Source organism: Struthio camelus, chromosome 18 (assembly GCF_040807025.1).
Source record: "Struthio camelus isolate bStrCam1 chromosome 18, bStrCam1.hap1, whole genome shotgun sequence".
Lineage (NCBI taxonomy): Eukaryota > Metazoa > Chordata > Aves > Struthioniformes > Struthionidae > Struthio > Struthio camelus.
Genome location: NC_090959.1, coordinates 7,840,725 through 7,860,397, shown reverse-complemented (window position 1 = coordinate 7,860,397; position 19,673 = coordinate 7,840,725). Strand labels below are relative to the sequence as shown.

At 43.0% G+C, this 19,673-nt stretch overlaps 1 protein-coding gene across 2 annotated transcripts; it reads left to right on the top strand.

Annotated features, from left to right (window-relative positions):
- The first annotated feature begins 3,314 nt into the window (after positions 1 to 3,314).
- On the top strand, positions 3,315 to 18,104 carry YWHAB (tyrosine 3-monooxygenase/tryptophan 5-monooxygenase activation protein beta). 2 transcript variants are annotated; one of them, XM_068912455.1, is made up of 6 exons: positions 3,315 to 3,471; positions 11,373 to 11,673; positions 12,651 to 12,774; positions 13,922 to 14,085; positions 15,505 to 15,600; positions 16,172 to 18,104. In XM_068912455.1, the coding sequence occupies exons 2-6, from the start codon at positions 11,380 to 11,382 to the stop codon at positions 16,226 to 16,228; spliced, it is 735 nt and encodes a 244-aa protein (XP_068768556.1). In that variant the 5' UTR covers positions 3,315 to 3,471; positions 11,373 to 11,379; the 3' UTR covers positions 16,229 to 18,104. The 2 variants fall into 2 exon arrangements, with proteins under 2 accessions (XP_068768556.1, XP_068768558.1); XM_068912457.1 differs by lacking the exon at positions 3,315 to 3,471 and adding an exon at positions 3,983 to 4,358.
- Positions 18,105 to 19,673: the final 1,569 nt, after the last annotated feature.

The following is a 19,673-nucleotide window of genomic DNA, read 5'->3' as shown; positions in this document are numbered from 1 at the left end:
TAACGTAGACTCTGAGGGAAGAATCAGGAAAAGGAACTGTAAAAGACAGGACACTCGGTGTAAGAGGACAACACTGAGGAGGCAGGGAGGGTAACCATGTCGGAGGGAAAAGCAGCAGAAGGAAACAGGCTCACAACTGACAGTGAGATAGTCAGCTGACTATATGAAAGTAGGATCAGAAAACTGGTCGGTCCTCTGAAGACGCTTAACGTTTATAAAGGTGTTCAAACTGCTTTGAACTGCAAAATCAAACTGCTAAATCAAGCCAGTTCTTTGGGCTGCGGCCCTTGAAAGCAGGCTAAGGGGCTTGAATTTGGGGAGGACTTAAAGGGAGCAGAAACGGTTAGAACAGTGGAGAATGTAGGGGTTTGTTCCCCTTCTAGGGAATGAGGGCTGAGGAAGGAACCCAAACTTTTTCCTTTTGTTCTTGCTAAAAAAAGATTTGTATAGCTGAAGGAAAATGCAAGGGAGCATGGCTCCCATATGGGAATGGGAATATATGCAAATAGTTCAGGAAGTCAAATGTTTGTGGGCTATGTCTCAGCCCTGATAAAAGGATCCTCTGCAGAGTTGATAAATGCAACTAGCTGGTTTGTGTCCATTTGTCACAATGGTACCCGAACGCCTTAAGGACGCACATGAAACATGTTGCGGAGACTGGCTACAGCTATTTATCAATTTAAGTACAATAATTTGCTACAAATCTCAAGTTCACTTTATGGTGCAAGAAGCTGGGCACCGGAGGGCAGGTACCTTGCTGTTGGCAGCAGTGACTTTGCCAACAGTTTAAACACGTTTGCCATCTGCTGGAAACAAATTAGTATTACTCCTCGCACGGGGAGCAGATCCAGCCTGTCTTGTTTCACAACAGACCATCTTGAACAATGAGATGATTCCTCTATTTTTAACTATTAGGATGCCAAGTAAACTTGAAATTGGAGAAATACTGTCCTTTCTCTGTAATGAAACAGATGCAACAAACAGGAACAAATCGTCCTTGCGCATCTCAGTTCTCTGTGGAGAGGTCTCAAATGGTGAAGCGCGTTGCATATCCAGGTAACAACATAGGTCTCAGTTCTTACAATGAACTGCTTGTCTAATGAGGGGGCACCATGCTGGCCGAGGGCTGTCCCCTTCCTCGGAGCACAACTGTGTGATTTCTTTCCTTGTGGTTTTTACTCTGCACCTGCCTGCAACTCCCTGGGAGCACCTCAAGGTGTGTGCTTTCAGCTTGCTGGGTCTGCTCTCTGCAGAGCAATGACAGGCTTAACTGCTGACCAGCTGTAAAAGCCGAACAGGATTTGTTCTTCACCACTTATTTCCCTGAAGTGTTACTGAAGAGCTAGGCAGGTTGATTGCTCTGTGTTGAGCCTGTTTATTCACGGATCAAGTCTGTCCCTGAGAAAAAGGCTGTCATTTTACAAAGTTTTGGCTCTCTTGTTTTAGTTTCTTTGAGCCAAGTCAAATCAATGTGTACTTCTCCCTCTGAAAGGTCACGCTTCTAAAGACTTGTTTTTGTTGCAACTTGTTTTGGAGTTAGGTTTTGCATTTATTCTAGCCATTGCCCTTCTGTGCCTGTAAAAACTGCAGGAAGTATTCCTTATCTCTGCCACCGAACTGGGAATACAGTGATTAGCAGCACCCTAGAGAAAGATGAGCTCACAGAAATGAACTATAATATTAAACAAAGCACTCTCAGTAGTCTACAACTCTGTAGTCTCTGCCTCAACATGTATCCTAATGCAGAGCAGTGGTATTCCCTGTAAAAGTACACAGCATTATTTTTAGCCAAATGTAACTACACTGTACTGAACTGCTCTACTTGCATAATGCAATGGAAAATACTCTGATTCAATTTTCAAAAAGTACCAGCTAAGAAGGATTGCACGCACTTCAGAAGCGATGATCAGAATTTGAAACGATCTTGACAAAATGGAGAAATAATATGGAGGAAATAGGGTGCACCTCAACGGAAGGAAAACTAACCACCTGTGGGCATGGGCAGGGGACCAGCTAGACTAGATAGCCAGGCAGCAAGGTTGTGGGAATGGGGGGGTGACCAAAAACAGGCAATAATATGCTTCTACAAACCAAAGAATATACTGGGATATATTTAAAAGCAGTGTTGTATACAAGACACAGGAAATGATTCTACTACTAATCCGCACTCCTAAGTACTCAACAGGAATGCTGTCTAGGATGAAATCTAGAATATACGGCCTATAGAGATGATGAGGAGGGGGATAAAGTTAGTCTAAAGAAATAGAAAATAACTCATCTAGTTGAATCACTGCAAGATAGCTCACGGGTGCTGACTCATTTCTCTCCTGACTTTCCAAAGGAATTGACTCTTCAAGGAACTCTAATGGAGTCCTTCCACCACTGAAAAGGAATCTGTCAGTAGCGACTTTGATAGGACCAGGATTTTATCTGAGAGCCTAAGACAAAATTGGACTCCAGGGTATTGTAACTGAATAGAGTGCTTTTAACCCCAGTAATAACGCTCTGACAAGCAGTGCTGTTATAAACTCGTGGGTGGGGGAAGGCCGTCGATCAGTATTGGCCAGAGACTAAGGATTAATGCTTTATTGTGTGAAATGGAGTTCAAAGCTAAGACAAAGAGCTTCCAGGCTAAAGAGGGACAAGATATGACAGATGTGCAACAACCGGTGAGTAACCCCAAGGACGCCAAGTTTCAGGCTGGGGAGCAGGTGCGTATACCCCACCAGCAGGGGATGCCGAGGCCTGGTTCCCCTTGCAGGGGGGCTGAGGGACACAACGTGGGCTGTGACACCATCCTCGAGCCCTCTCCCCTCCTGCGACGCTCGAGCAGCGCGTGCGGATGTGCCAGCGCGGGGCCACGAAGGACGCTGGAGCCCTGCGGGCCTTTCCGCGAAGGAGCGCCAGCCTGGCTCCCTCTTCGCTCAGCGGCTGCTGACGGAGAAGGTAATTACAGCCGCGACTTCTACTCGCTGCTTTCCCCCCCCTCCCCTCCCCAGGGCTGTTGAAGCTGTTGGTGCCACTAAATTCGGCAGAGAGTAAGTGCGCCATCCCCGTCCGCCCTGGCTGCCGCGGGGCCCCGGCAGCCGAGGAGGCCGCGGCGGAGCGCGGGCCGCGGCGCCCCCTCAGGGCCGGGCCGGGGCCGGGGCGGAGGCGGCTGCGCGGAGGGAGCGGGAGGCGCGCGGCGGGGCAGTGCGCACGCGCGGGGCTCCCCCTCCCGCTTCGACGCGAGAGGAGGGAGCGGCGCGCCCCGGCGTTGCTGTAGCAACCGAGCGGCCGCTCGGCCCAAGGGGGAGGGGCGAGGGCGGGGAGCAGCGGGCGCCCCCGGAAGGGGCGTGTCGGCGGCGCCGGAAGCGGGGGCCGGAGCGCCGCAGGGTGTGTGCGCGCGCCGTGTGTGCCTGCGCGACGCGGCCGCGCGCTCGGAGTCGCCTCAGCCGCCCGGGAGCCAGGCCGCGGGGCCCGCGCCGCCAGGTGAGGGTCGTGGGGCCGCCGCGCCCCGCCCCGCCCGCCCCCGCGCCGCCCCGGCCTGGCGGCGCGCTCCCCGGGCCGCGGCAGCGCGGGGGGCCCGGCCCGGCCCGGCCCCCTCAGGCGGCGCGGCCCGCGGCGGAGGTCGCCTCAGGCGCGCTGCAGCGGGGGCCCGGCCGGCGGGGAGGGGGAGGGAGGGGGGCAGCGGCGGCCTCGCCCCCCGCTCCTGCCCGCGCCGAGTAACGGTGTGACCCTCCCCCGGCTGCGGCCGCGGGGCCTGGGCCGGCGGCGGCGCCGCCGCCTCCTCCTCCCCCGCGCCCGGCCCGGCCCCGCCTCACCCAGCCTGAGTCACTCGCTGCCCGGGGCGCGGCCGCCGCGCGCACCTGTGCGGAGCCGGCGGGCCCGGCCCCTCTGCCGCCGCCGCCGCCCTGCCCTGCCCTGCCCTGGCGGCCGGGGAGAGGCGGGAAGGGATCCCCACCCTCCACCCCCCACCGGCGGGGTCGGTGGCTGATTCTCTTCCCGCGGCCCCCGCGGTCGCGACCCCAGCACCCAGGTTTTGGGGGCGAGCGGGCGGGTGCTCCTCGCAGCCTTTACAACATGAGGAGCTCGGCAGCTGGCCGGAACGATGAGCCCTCTCAGCGCTGAAAGGTGGCCGCTGTTTCGATGACGCTTGGTGTGAGCCGTCTGTAGCACCAGGAGCGGTCATGGAAGTGTCTTGAACAATCAGGAAAGGAACAATGCGATTTTATTGCTGTTTTCAGTTTTTGATTATTTGCCTCTGTTTGGCAATAGAGGTGAGTTTAGGGAGGACTGCGGAGAGGAAGAAGGTTGCTTCAAGCCGATCCGAAGGCTGAGCAATAACCTTAAGCTAACAACCGTAGGTTTTATTTGAGGTATGTATAATCCGTAGATATTAATTGAGATGATCAAAATATCAGTGACGTGCAATCACTGTGTTAGCAACTGGGAGCCAAAATGTATCTAGTCTAAAGATCACACTATAAACTGGTTGCTTTCAGTTAAATTTTTTGTTTCACTTAAAATGGCTTTTCTGCTGGTGGGAAAACATTACATGTCACGTAAGACAGTAGATGCTAAATTGCTCAGAGAGTTTAAGGACATTCGTAAGGCTTATAAACTTAAGTGGTTTCAGGAGCGTTTGAAACTTCACACGTTCACAGCTGCAGGACACCAGTCTGAAAAATGTGAATGCTCCTTTATTAGAAGAGAAACTCGCTTTTAATTTAAAATGATTTGGAAACATAAATTAGCCCAGAAAAGAAAAAAAGTAAGGATGCTAATGCCTTGTTCACTCTTGGAACTAAATGACTGCAAATAAGAGGATAAACTTGGTAATGTGTTTATATTTTTAATATATCCTTATCAAAATGGTATCAATAAAGTGATAGACTCATAGCACAGATGGGCTTAGTGCAGTTCTTTTCAACCTAGTTATGTCAGTACCGCATGTTCTGATCTTTGCTATTCAGATGTTGAGCCTTTCCTTTAAGGACGCCTTTGCCAGGATGCAGTTTTTTTGTGATGTATGTGAACAAACTCAGATGAGGACGAGTTAAGTAAATAGTGATTTGAATAATGATGTAAAAAGCTGGTACTCTAATCCACCTGGTATCCTGATACATCCAAGTAAGACTAAGGCATTACAGTAGTGCGCCTTTTATATGGTCATACATTTTGCCCCACCCTGTAGTATAAATACTCTAAGTTTATTATTAACAAAAGTGATTTACCTGTGATATGAATAATTAGTTTGGCATGAATTTTACACCTGGGGAAAGGTTTTTTTGGAATAATTCACTATTTCCACCTGGACTCTAGCCAAAAACAATTATACTAGTTAGAACAAAAAACTGTAACCATGTAATTATATTGTACTTTGGAACTGAATGCTTGTCTCCACCTGCCACTCTCCTGTGTAAAGTGTCATAGGTAGGCAGTAGCGCAGTGCTTTCTGACCTGCGATCCCTCTTTTACAGGAAGTTAAGAAGAGCAAGTCTGCTGTCACTAGTTTTAAGTCGTTCATGCAATAACAGTGTCTTTGCACATTATCAGTACCTCTGCTGGAAAATTCTTAATTGTCTATAAAGATTGAAAACCATTGAATGTCATCTAGAAAAAGTGGTCTTCGCCAGCTTTAGGAAGCAGCAAGTAATGATGGCTGAAGGTGGCTAGAGCAAGTTTAGGCAACGGTTTGTAGAGTGTTTGTTAATGTTATCTTAACGTTAGCATAAAGATTTGGGCTGAAGGCCAGGCTATATGGTTAATCAGAAGATGCAGAGGAGCCTACGGTTAATGTGATATCCGGGGAGAATATCACAAGTATGAAGTGATTTTCCTTTTCCCTCATTAAATTTGCAGTATATTTTACTAATTTTATTGTTATACCAAATTCTTGACAGTGATAGAGGAGCCATCCACCTTTCAGTGTTCAGATCTTACTGGACATGTTCGTTTTCTGATAAGTTATTTAACAATATTTTGTAGCCTTTGAGAGAACGTTCTGCGTTCGTGCTCTTTGGCTGATGCACAGGGTTATTTGCAGTGAGAAAATGAATGAGAATGATGATGTCGGTGAGTAACCTGTATGTTGTTTCTAGCATTCTCACCCCATACCTGAGCCCTAACATCACGGTAGAGAAACACAACTATTAGAGTGAAAAGCCTAATATTAAGAAAGAAGGTTCCTTGCACTACATTTAAAGAGAGTTGATTGCTTCCTATAAAGAATAGCTATTGGGAGCAATGTCTACTTGATACTGAATGCCACTGACATCATACACGTTCTGCCAACACTGCGGCTCTTGTGTCAGCATGTATGTACCTGAATTATGGGGAAAGACCTTCCATCTGTTTTAGAAATAGCTTCTCCCTATGCCAAAGCTTTTAGTCTTTGTAATTATAGAAATGTGATTTGAAATACCACTTACCTCTTGTGAATGTTTAATTTTGGAATGAATTGCCTATGCAGAAATCAAATAAGGTATGTCCACGTGTTGTTGATAGATTGAACTATAAATTCTGTTCCAGTCTGCTGCTTTTCCAGTCATAACTTGTATAGACTTGCAAAGTCTGTAACTGAGAAATATGATTGTGTCACATTTGACCAAATCTAGTTTTACGTTCATTTCTCTCAGTGAGACATGAGGCTGTTAATCTGCATCTCTCTACCTGACTCATTAGTAACCTGTATGTCAATCCAGTAATAACATTGCTTTCTCACAGAGTTTTTACAAAGTGAAAGTGTTTGTCTGATAGCTTCTCATGCTTGCTATAAAGAGAAAAACGATACAAAAAAAAAATCAATGACTTAATTAGAAGAACAGGTCACTGAAAGCAGCAGACTTCAGGCCAGCGTAGGCTTATTAGTATTGTCTTGCCAGTTCAATATGTTACATAAGCCAGACTTTCTGCAGTTTCAGTTTTCATCTGATTTCTGCAGACTTTAAATGCAGTTACATCTGATCTGTTTTGACTTTGTCCTAAACAGCTCATGAAGGTTGCAAGTGATAAAGGCTACCAAGCAGGTGTAGTCACTGCTAAGTAGCGAGAGGTAGTTCTCCTCAAGCTCTTGCAATCTTCTGAAGAGCAGTTGTCTACCCGTTTTACTCAACTGTTACTGAGACCTGAGTCCCAGTTCTATGCATTTATCCTCTTTTGACAATTTTGTGGGCATACTTTGACTTTAGCTGCTGTTTCCAGGATGGTCACACCATCCCTTCCTTATTGCCTCTTCCACTGAAAGTAGCAAGGCAGTTATGAACTAATGTGTTCTACAAGTTTTGACATCTACCGCTGATGTTTTATAATATATATTAGAGCCTTGTCTACATAGCTGTAGAGCTATTTTGAGGGTGGGAAGTAAACAGTTGTAACTTTCGGTGTCGATATAGACGCTATTCTGCCCTTGTAACAAGAGGTTGAAAGAGTTTAGGCTGTACAGGAGAGAGATTTTTTTCTTCTTCTTCTATTTTGAGTGTGGGAAGTAGGATGATTCAAATTTCTGGCAGCTGAGTGCTATTGGCTGTTGCTGCTGGCTAGTGGTTGGCATTTCTTACTGTAAATAGTGTCCAGCCACTGTTTTTGAGGGCTACTAAGCTGTGGTTTGACAGATTCTTAAGAAGGCAGAGTCTTAAGGATTTGAAAAGTGTTAATGCATCCAATATGAAAAGCTTCTGCTTAGAATGAGCAAGTTTCAGGACTCCTCCATGGCTGTGATTTGCACGCCTTCACTCTTTCTTCCATTTTCCCTCTTTCCCCTTTGCCAACATGGCATGGCTTCATTAGTACTAGAATAGACCGTTCCTGTTGGCCTTCTGTTTGTCAGTTTGTGTTCTGCTCCTAGCTGCAGGTAACCCCTATTAGATGGCTTCTGTTTGTGGCCTAGGACTATTTTCAGCTCTAAGCTTTGCTTGTTTCAGGCTGTGGCACACTGATCTGTTAGAATGTGGCTTTCATCTCCTTTATGGGAGGGACCAGCTATAACTGATAGTTGCTTCTTTGCCTTTTCAAACGTCACTCCTTTCCTTGTATCTTTTTTTCCTTCTGGCAAACACTTCCCTCTTTTGGAGCTCAAGCCAGCCTAGCTCTGCAAAGCTCTTCTCCAAGCTTCTAACAAGGTAAGCAATGGAGAATAAAATAAGGATTTTAACAGTGTTCCCTTATGCAGCACCCTGCGAACAAAATAACGGTAGGCTTGCTGTTAGATGACGGACATTTTGATGTGGGGCAATGACTCTTTTACTGCATTGAAGTTGTGTTGAATACAATGTGTTGAATAGCACTTTATGCGTTCATAGCTTACCTGCTAACAGCACAGACATTAAGATGAATTAACTGAACAAATCAGACCCCTATGCACTGAATTTTTAATATATTGCAAAAATAAACCAGTGAAGTTCTGAGGAACTTAACACAAGCTGATTACTAAAATTTAAGATGGACATAATTGTTCGATTACTGAGAAAAGCTTTTTGCTGAAAAACAGCATTTTAGTGCTTTGTGCTAGTGTTTGGGCTGTATAGTTGATGTGTTCAACTGGTTTCTAGATTTCAGCTTTTATCCACTAGCTCTTTATGCCCTTGCACTTCCTTCTGTGATTTCCGTAATTTGTCCTTATACGAACTCATTGACTGCTAGGAACTGACTTGCATTTAAAGATAAATATGTCAGTGAGCTTGATAAAACAAGCTCTGCACCATTTCTAAACTAAACTATACACTGTTTGTAAACAGAATTCTGCACGGATGACTTGTCTACAAATTAGCCCGCTATTGGCAAAGTACAGATCAAAGATAATACTGACCTTTCAATGGCAAAATGTAAACAGTATTGGAGCTACTCGCCTCTGGACTTCAGCAAGCAGCCTTTTCTACAGAATAATTGCGTTCAGTAAGAGCAAAAGGAGGAGATAAGATGATTGCAATAGAAACGCTTCAAGCAGCTGTGCATGCTGTGAGGCAAACAAAACTTTTTTTTCAGATGTCCTGTTATTTAAAGTTGGCTCTTGTAATGTGAAAAGCAGTATTCAGGTGTAGCTTGTTCATGTGCAGATTACAGTGAGTGGGTGAAAGGATGCTACCACAAACTGGTTCCTAGCACGTAATCTAACCTACTGCTGAATTAAGGGAATGGTTTCCGAGTTTTAGTAGACACAATAGTTTAAAATGGAATGGTTTCTGTCAGTGGTAGATGGTCCGGTGATAATTTCCTTAGGCCTCTTGTATGTTGTTACTATAATATGCTTTAGAATAGGGGGGAAAAAAATTACATCACAAACTTCGCTCCTCCCTTTCCATCCTCAGTAGCTACTCTTTTTTGTGGTCTGCAGAAGCCAATGATAACACAGCATATCCCTGTGGTAAAACCTTTTTGGGGAAAACAGAGCCAAATTAATCATGCATGACAAGATAACTTGTGATGCTGCTACCCACAGTCAGTCTGTCTTGTTGAGGGCTTCAATCTGAAATCTGTATGTCACCTTTTAATAAGTGCCAGAATCTACTGATTTAAAAGCAATGTTTGAAATGGAACTGATCTACTGAAGAAATTCACTTACAAGTCTGCCAGAGGGGTCTCTCTTTCAGGAGGCTGGTTTTAGTATTACCTATCCTGTTCAGTGCTTTATGTGGAGGATACATTGGGCTAGATCCGCAAGGAGCTTAGAATACAAGAAGGAGTGAGACGTGACTTGCACGCGTGTAGTGGGTGGGACATTTGGTTGCTAGTTCTACTCCAGCAGCTTTGATATGAAATAACATGGTTTGACTTGATATTTTGGGTGGGTGGGGTTTTTTTTGTTTGTTTGCTAAAGCAGCTTCAACTGGAGGAATTGAATATGCCCATCCCAAAATGATCTTGTAGTTGGAAGTAGGAGACATAGCTGTGAAACTCCTCCTAGGCAGGTTCTGGCTGAGGGTTTAGTGCAGAGGTATCTCTGCAGAAGGTGGCAGGTGATACTTGCATTAAACACAAGCTGGGCAATATGTGTGAGATAACAGTGCTGGCCTGTCAGATCGGGTCCCTTAGAGGAGAGTGAGTCATGGAAACAGCTGGAGCAGTGGCTTTCAGACTGTAGAGAGCTGCAGACCCTTGTCTAATGAACATACGCCTATGATAAGTCAGTGATAAACTTCTTGTTCTTATTTACTTGTTCTCTTAGGAGTTGTCTTCAGGCTTTTAGGTCTCAGGCTGAAAACTTCTGATCTAGAAACTGAGAATTCTGATTTTTCTTTAGGGAAAATTGCTCAGTACCAGCAAGAATGACAGTTCTGGGCCTGTGTAAAAGTGGGTGTTTACATACCTGGATAAATTTTACTGATAAATCTGGGGCATCTGGGAGTTTATGTGAGGTATTGAGGTCCACTTAACTTTGATGAAGGTGATGAAACTTGTTTTTGTTCTTCTGTGAACCTGGACCTAGGTGACTGTATATAGGCTTGCTAGTTCCATGGCAGACTTAACTGTATGTTGGCACTGTTTGGTAGAAGTAAGCAACACTCAGTTTCCTTACTGACGCGTTCTTCACTAGCTTAATTTTTCATTGCTTAAGTTCTTCAGTTACACTCACTGAGGGCCCTTGTGGTCATGCGGTGTGTTTTTCTTGGCTTCAGTTGCTAAACTGCAGTATCAAAAATGATTAAACGAGTTGTTTCCATTATAAGCAATTGGCTTTATAGTAGTGGCTATCACGTGGGCCATATCCCATTCAGTTTTCATGAATGTCAATGTTATTTAAAAGTTCATGGAAACCTGAGGCTGCAGCCACTCTTGATGTGTAGGACTGTTCCTTACATTTATGTCAATGCATGTATAAACAGTTTTTCTGGCAGAACAGTATAAATGTATCATCTGTGGTTGCCAACAGCTACAGCTTTACAGAATGTGGTTTATTTAAACCCACAGAAACACCTTGTGTAGTGGGTAAAAGCGGTTCAGTGTCAGAAGGAGCTGTCCAGTGTGTCAGTGCTCTTAAACTGTTGCTGTAGTAGAATAATGCCAAAAAACAACAACAGCAACACCAAAGCTGTTGGCCTCTGAGTGAGAACATGCAGTGTCTCCCAGGCTTACCGTTATGGGCAGTATGGAAAAGGGGAGAGGCCTACATAGGGAACATACTGATACGCTTAACCTAACGTCAGTATGAATTTTGTTGCGTTTTGGAAGAATGATGCTTACGTGTTGACTGAGCGTAACTTCTATGTGTGAATGATTACTTGGCAAAGCAACAAATAGATATTTAAAAAAACTTCAAGTAAATTATTTTACTAGAGTTTATCAGCTTCCCACTTGTTAGTGACTCTGACTTCTGCTTCACCCATCAGCATTCACTTTCATGGTATAGGCAATCAAGAGACATTTTCTCTGTCCTTCCTCCCCACCAATTACAGGATAGCCATGGATAAAAGTGAGTTGGTACAGAAAGCCAAACTGGCTGAACAGGCGGAGCGTTATGATGACATGGCTGCTGCTATGAAGGCTGTCACTGAGCAAGGACATGAACTGTCCAATGAAGAAAGGAATCTACTCTCAGTTGCCTACAAGAATGTCGTTGGTGCCCGTCGCTCGTCCTGGCGTGTAATTTCCAGCATTGAGCAGAAAACGGAGAGGAACGAGAAGAAACAGCAGATGGGAAGAGAATATCGTGAGAAAATTGAGGCTGAATTGCAGGATATCTGCAATGATGTTCTGGTAATAATCCAACAGCAAAAATAGCAGTAGTTAGTACTGCAGCATTCTTAAGAGAGGCTTAAGGCATCTTATGAGGTCTGTAGACACTGCAGCACCTTAGGGAAATAATTTTGCATAGCCACATACTTAAGTAGCTCCTAAGCTAGCTCCTAAGTCATCTAGGTTTTTTTGTGTAATTTGTTGGGTTCTCACTTGTCACAAAATTGCCCTCTTTGGCTTTTCTCTCTTTTAAAATGCTGTGTGGGAGACCCCTAACTACTGGCTAGTGATAATCGTAAAAATAAATTTAGAACGCAAGTCCTGCTAAAAAGCCTGCTCCTTACTTAAATTCTCTCATTAAGGAATGCTGACATCCTGAGGCTTGCTTAGTCCTTTTTTGGGATAGAGAAGGTGTATACTTCATCCTCCAGATCAGTTTCCTTGTTTCTTTCGCTTAGAGGAGGGGTATCCTTTTTACTGCTGTTCAGTTTGCTAGAGATCTGCTGTTTGAGAAGGGAGAGGTGCTGTTAGTACTCTCAGCCTTTACATCTTCTTTTTCTGAATGTACGTGTGCTGACTTTGCTGCTATGCAGAGCTTTTCACCTGGAGTTAGAATCAGTATGTTGTAGATAGTTTCACTGTTCTCTACAGAATTTAAATCTGTGGAAACAAAGTGACTAGACTTGTGTTACTTTGAAGCTGCTGCTCTTGGTTAGCCTACTTGTGTACGCAGGTTTCAGTCAGTTTGTTTCACAAAATATCTTTGCACTCTGCAGGAATGAATTGTGGAAAGCCTCCACACAGCAAGTTTTCTGCTTTCCAGGGATTAAGATACAAGTAGCTTCTTTTTTTCAGAGTTTAGTTAACAATAGACAAAGTGCTTAACGCATCAGTAGGCCTAAGTCATTGTTAACGGTTTAACAGTTCATGCTTGCTATTGTAATGAAGGCTGTTTCAGACGTTTTTATGGCTTACATATGTGATGTTTCCTTTCTCAGGAACTACTGGATAAGTACCTTATTGTCAATGCCACACAGCCAGAAAGCAAGGTCTTCTATTTGAAAATGAAAGGAGATTACTACAGATACCTTTCAGAGGTGGCATCTGGGGACAATAAGCAAAGTAGGTAGAAATCTCTCAAGTTCTGCTGGGGACTGAGCAGAACAAAGTATAAAAATACTTATTTTTTTTCCCTAGCGTGAAGTAGGTTGTTTCACTACTGCTCTGTAGTATTGCAGATAGGCACAGTGCCAGTCCTAGTTCTAGTTTTAGGAAACTAGACTTCAGTGAAATTAATAAAGTGGTTGACAGAAGTTCATCAAATCCACCAAATTCTGCCTGCATCCTGCAGCCTCAGCAACTGTTTTTAGCATATTTGGAAGTGTAACATCCTTTTCCTGGTGCATGGAGAAGGAGAATGTGTTTTCTTTTGTGTGTGTGTGTGTGTGTGTGTGTGTGTGTGGTTTTTTTTTTTTTTTCCCCTCCTGGACCATTACTTGCCTCATGGGAATGTCCTGTTGCTATTATCTCCTGTTTAAATTATGGCTTTAGCTTACAAGTCGTCACTATTTGCAAGCTTTCTGCATTCACAGGTGGGATCTTGAGTTACTGGGTCCTCATATCATTAATCCTGAACTGTTAAAGCAATACTCAACTATGCCTGACTTCCCAGTAAGCGGCTGATGTGGTTCATAGCTCGCTACTTTAGTTTGCCGTCATTCTGGAGCTTATTGTTACCTATCACCCAGGAAGGAACTGTCGTCTTTCCTCTGAAACCCCAAATTGAAATGTGAAGTTTATGACCAGAAACTACTAAAAGTTTCTGTCTCGGGAGAGTTTAAATAGCTGGTTTAGATATCTCTTTCCGCAGATGGTTTTGTCTGGGTTTATTGTTTGGAACGGCTTCTTGATTAGCTAAAATGAACCCTGGTGCTTAAGCACAGTGGACTTTGAGTTTAGTAGAGCTTATATACGTTCAGATTGGTCGGATTTTATTTTGAATAAATTTCATTTCAAGTCTGTCTTAAAATTTTGAACTTAATTTCCATAGTTCAAAGCTTTATCCAAGCAAAATATTTTTGCCTTAATAGTTCCGCCAGTGGTGGACTTTTTACCTTTAAAATCACTGAAGGACGCTTCTGTGCATATGTAATTGTGTGAATATCTGGTTACAGGAGTTATTTCGTGAATAGTCTAGACCAAGAATATAATGGCTTCACCGTTTTAAAGTATAATGATGTGCTGTGTGTAATGTGGTAACTTCTTGCAGCAACAGTAGCAAACTCTCAGCAAGCTTACCAGGAGGCTTTTGAAATTAGCAAGAAAGAGATGCAACCGACGCACCCCATTCGACTTGGTTTGGCTCTCAATTTCTCTGTCTTCTATTATGAGATACTAAATTCTCCTGAAAAAGCCTGTAATCTGGCAAAGACGGTAAGTAGACTCTTTCATAATACCCATTTTTGTGGAGGCTAGAGAGATAATTACATGCATACAGTAGCACTATGAAGATAGATATGCTTTCTCAAATCAAAGTCCTTAAAAATGTTGGCATCTTTAGATTATTGTCATCTTTTGTATATTTTCAAATAAGTCAGTAAAGCTACGTTAGTCTAGCTAAGTTAAGTGAACGTTAATTTGCTAGTGCAAATTCAGTGAAAAGTAAGAGAAAGTGTCTCTTTCCATGCCCATATAATTTGCTTAGAATACACTTGTATCAAATTTGAAAACACTTGGATTATTCTAACACTTCTAAAGTGAAATATTTGTTTTAATTTGAGCACCTAGCAAATACATTGAGCATCTTCTGTGTAATTAGTCACAGCCCAAAATGTTCTTGTGTATCTGTTTGTGTGTGTGTGTCTGTCTGGCTCTCTCCCATCTCTCCAGAGACCTGAAAGAGTTTCTGTGATTGGCTATGCCAAACAAATAGCTAGTCATTTTTGTCTTAGTCTTCTCTCTCCTTAAAATGAGATTAGAGTCTTCTAAATCGAGATTTTCATATCTGGAATAATATGGCATCAGATGAATCTTTGTTCTTCATATATGCAGTAATGGTACATTTTAACAGGAAATAATGTTTGCTATGGAGAATGCTGCTGCTGTGTGTGGGGGGGGGGGGAGTATATTTATTTTTTTGTTAATGTGCTTATATCTATTGAAACCTGAGTAGGAAAAGGGCACTTATTTGTGAGTCTTAGCTTTCAGATTTGCAGCATGGACTTTACGTGCATAACCTATTACTGGGAAGATGTCTAGTTGAGGTCTAGTGAAACATACCTAATTTCCTATGCTGTTTTGAAAAGAAATCGAGAAGCTTCTGGCCCCATCCTCAAAAGACGCTTGTCTCCCATTTTCTTTCCTCCTATCTCATATATGCCATTTATATATAATTATCGTGTATAAATATATCTATATGTGCATGTAATGATACTTCAGACTTTTCAGTTTTATTTTATTGCCACTTCAAACCACTGAGGCCTTCACTGCTAATGAAAGTACTCCAGGAAAAATACTCTAATATCGTTCCTCTTAAATCTGACTTGGAGCTGTATGACGCGTTCTCCAGTATGGCAATGAGCATGCTAGCCTCTTCGGTACTTAGTATCAGCATGGCAGTAAAGTTGTTCTGGGCTTTAGTGTGGACCCCCATAGAGACCTCTGTTCTCCACTGGTTGTCCAGGGCTTTGGTGCTTGTTTTCACTTAAAGTTCTTTTCGTGGTGGAAAAGAAAAATACCAGTAGTTTTCTGGGACTGAATAGTAATGCAGCAAATTTGTAAGATCTGTTTAAGGTGAAACAAATTGAGAGAGCAGAAAGTGAAAGCCAAGTGCTTTGTCTTGCATATTTTTAGGCATTTGATGAAGCAATAGCGGAGCTGGACACGCTGAATGAAGAGTCCTACAAAGATAGCACTCTCATCATGCAACTGCTTAGGGACAACCTCACTGTAAGTATCGGAGGGCAAGCTGCTGCACTGTGTGCTGTTCCTTCTTTAGGCTGCTGGACTCTGCTAAGTGGGACTTAACGTATGAGGTTTAATGTAGTTCTGTGCAATTAAAAATGTATTTTTCTCAGTCATTAGCTGTACTATCTTAACTGCATGTCTTTACTGTCTTAACTGCATGTCTTAATTGTACTGTTTTTTATTCCTGGACTAGTTAGACGTGCTTGTTTAGATCAGAAATCACTTGTTAACCAATGTAACAGACTCAGCTTTTCAGTAACACAAGGTGCAGTTTGTTTCTCAGCAGCCTTTGAGAAACAGCAGCTTTTGCTTGCTTTTCACTCATAATCACCTACCCGTTTTTGTTTTCAAAAAAATGCTGTTTTAAACAGCTTTTTTTTAAAACAGCTTTTTAAAAAGCTGTTAAGCAGCTTTTAAAAGATGTTAGCAGCTTTACTGTTAAGTTCAGTGAGAAATTTGCACAACTACTGCTAATTATGCTGTCTTCCCTTTCCTGAAAGTTGTAATTGACTGCATGCTTTCAGCCTAAACATACGTTTGTATTCTTTTACAGCTATGGACGTCGGAAAACCAGGGAGATGAAGGGGATGCTGGGGAGGGAGAGAACTAATGGCTGTCACGCTTCAATATATGTTCAATGTCACCCTGTATCCTACACATATACCCCTTTGTGCGACAAGCAAAAAGAATAGTACATCGACTTTCACAACCTCAACGTAGCAAAAACTGTCTGTGGGGTAAAAACGGTTGGTTGGTGTTTTGTGTACTTAAAATGGAGATGGGTTATTAGAATGGCATTCTGAACTTTCCTATTATGAACATTCGCAGTTATGATTACCGTGTTTATATTTTTAACTGAACACTGTGATTATGGGTTTTGTGATTGCCATTGACTTTACAAAACTCTTACTGGTAGAAAAGTAGACATCAATTATGTAACTCTGGCAAGCTTAATTTGGCACCAAAATAGTCGAAGTACAATTCTGTTGTAAAGTTGTACAGAAAGTTATAGAGATTCTATTGTGACACTGGGGCATGGAAGGAAAACAATCCAATGTATGGCATTCCAGTTAGTAACACTGCTATGAATTAGTTTAACAGGCACACATGTAGACATTTTTAACCAAGTCTGAGGCACCGCTTTCAGTCAAAAGCTCACTTTGTCAATCTTATCTTTCTGGGGATTGGGTTTATCTGGGGTAGAAGGGTAACGGGGGGAGTTAGCAGCTTGATTTCCAAACTCTTTACACTGGCAGATAACTGGGATTTGACTTTTAAAAGTGGTTTCATGCTCATACAACATGCATGACTAAGCCCCTTCCCACAGCAATAAGTTAGACCTAACTACACCTTAAGTATTCCTCAGTAGTGAGAACTCTTGGTTCACTACCATGAACTTGCAATAGGAGAAGATTCAATTTTTTGAATGGCCTTATTAGTTTGGGTGATACCATAATGTGATATGCCACTTTTGCATTACTTTACTCTTAGGTGAATTGAAATCTCCATGGTAATCCCATTTTGAAGTTACCCTGAAAACTTTTTAAATATTCCACTGAGCCATCTTTAAGTTCATTTTATAGACGTTTTCCTCCCATTAAACTCTGTTCATCCTCAACCCTCTCACCTGTTTAAACTTCATTAAAGCAATTTTGGACTCCCACATAATGCTTCATCCTTTTTTTTTTTTTTTTTTTTTTTGTTGTTATGGCTGATGTCAGGATGGGGGGGTGAGACCTAAGTCTGCTAGTGGACAGGTGTCTTTCTTGGATGCTTGAGAGCTGCCAGTGCTGTTGCAGTCTTTGGCTCTTTCTATCTGACACTTACAGGTCTATCTGACACTTACAGGTAATACAGGAATCTGGCTCAAACATTCAGGATTTCCCATTTATTGTACTGGAATGCAGACCTTACACATTTGTAATGCTTGTAACTTGTGATATTTGAGCTCTGAATATCCTCACCTACTTATGTTCTCAAACATGTCCCATTAAATAAAACCTAAGAAGAGTTGCGTGAATAATGCAGTGGAAAAGATTAGGAATAGTCTCGTGGTATCATCCCTCTACCTTAACATTCCACTTAGCTATATAGGATCCATCTGTTTGTCTGTCCATCTGTCTGCTGAAGAGAGAATTTCATGCACTGATTTTAAAACTCCCCTCTACTAGCTGAACAAATTGTGCAGTTAATACTTGGCGCTTGATAAATGCAGTAGTGAATGTGGAACCGAGCCTGTCTGTATATCTGGTAGCTCTTTTCGCTTTGTTTTTACTGACCAGTATTCTGCCTAAAGTTTGCTTCTGTGACGGTTATATTGCCTAGCACACACGTGGTTGTGAGAATAGTATAGCAAAAAGAAATACCTGGTTATTGATGTACTAGATTTGTGTATGTCTTTTAAACAGTTCTAGTTTCACCTTACACAAAATAATCAGGAAAGTGTAAAAGAATTCAAAAGTGAATAATAAAAAAAAATTTTATCAGTTGTTTGTGTCTGTTATTTTTGCCCTACTTGTGGCAAAAAAACTTGTGGTAGTAGAATCACCACTCTTATTAAATGCTCAGATCGTGGATTGTTTGAATTGATTCATGGTTTCTAAAAGGTACTAATATTTAATTACTCGTTCATTTTTAGGAGAGAATTTCTCACCCACCCTCGCAAATTTGTAGTAGAGGACACTGGTTCTCTTTGTTTCTGGTAGGGTCGTGCTTATAAATATATTGTTGTTGTGGGAGTTAAAAGAAATGTGACTAAAAGTATCATTAAGTATCGTCATTTAACTTGCTGTGAGTCATTGCATATTGGAACACACCGCACATGAACAAAGTCTGTTCCAGTGCTTGCTGTTGTTGGCTACTCACATATGAAGCTTTTCCCTCAGGGAAACTTTTAAATGCGTACTTTTGAATGCAGGGTGAGCGCTTCAGCTGGGCCTCTTGTCAATTAGCTGTTTGCATACCCAGTTGCACTTGTGAATTATGACCTGCATATGCTCTAGCAAACTCTGCTGTTGTCAGCTGGTAGCGTATAGGAAGCAATACTGTGTATGCAAATACCCATTTAAATACAAGTGGAGGTGTTTTCCTGGAAACGCTCACCTGCTTAAAGAGGTGAATAGCAATTGTCAGGGTAGTTGATGTCAGTCATCCTAAAAGTGCCAAGCAGTTTGAGGCCAAAACAAGTGTCCTTCCTGTTCCAAGAGCCTCTTTCACTCTTCCAGTGAAATGATACTGAAGTGTGCTTTGCAGGTAATGCCAGTGAGCTGCTTTTGCTTGCCTACTGGAAAGGCGTTACGCTGAAACCTGCCTAACTAGCTGCTGGTCAAGCACTAATCTGTCCTATACCATGGCTTTAAATCATTGTCTCCATTTATATCTGTAATTACTGGTGCCTTGTCATTTTCTCCCTTAATAAACATGCCTGCTCCTAAATGATTGTAGTGTACGGTAGCTCTCAATCTCTTACTATGCTAATGACGTTGTCAGCTTCAAAAAGAATAAATCCCAGGTGTTGCCAGCTGTTCCTGTTCAGCAGAGCACTTGTCCTGCCTCAGTTCTTTCAGATAACCTCTTCCATCCTTACTTTCCCCTTTTGGGAGGGGAAGGATGAGCATAGGCAGACTGACCGCAGTGGTGATGAGTAAAGGGGATAAGTGTACGGAGATAAAAAGGGGGTCAATGAGCAAGCCAAAGAGAAGATTGTGTTAATTCTTCAAGTAACCACTGCATCCCTTTGGGAAAGGGTGCTCCTGCAGTGGCGAGCGCGTAGTTCACAATGAGCTGGCCCAGACCCACAGTATGCATCTGGGTGCGTTCTGCGAGTTTTAACTGATCTGTGACGGTGCTGCCACAGCTTCTAATTCCTGGCACTGATGCTCATCTAACTGATCTAACCTCTGGGTGAGCTGATTCACTGTGTGAAACTACCAGAAAACTTTTTGTTAAGGTAAGTTTTTCTCCTGATTTGCACTTCAGCTGACCCCTGAGGATATTAAACGAGAGCATGGGAGTGCTGGCATGGGGTGGAGCTGAGGGAGCAGTGCTAACTGAAC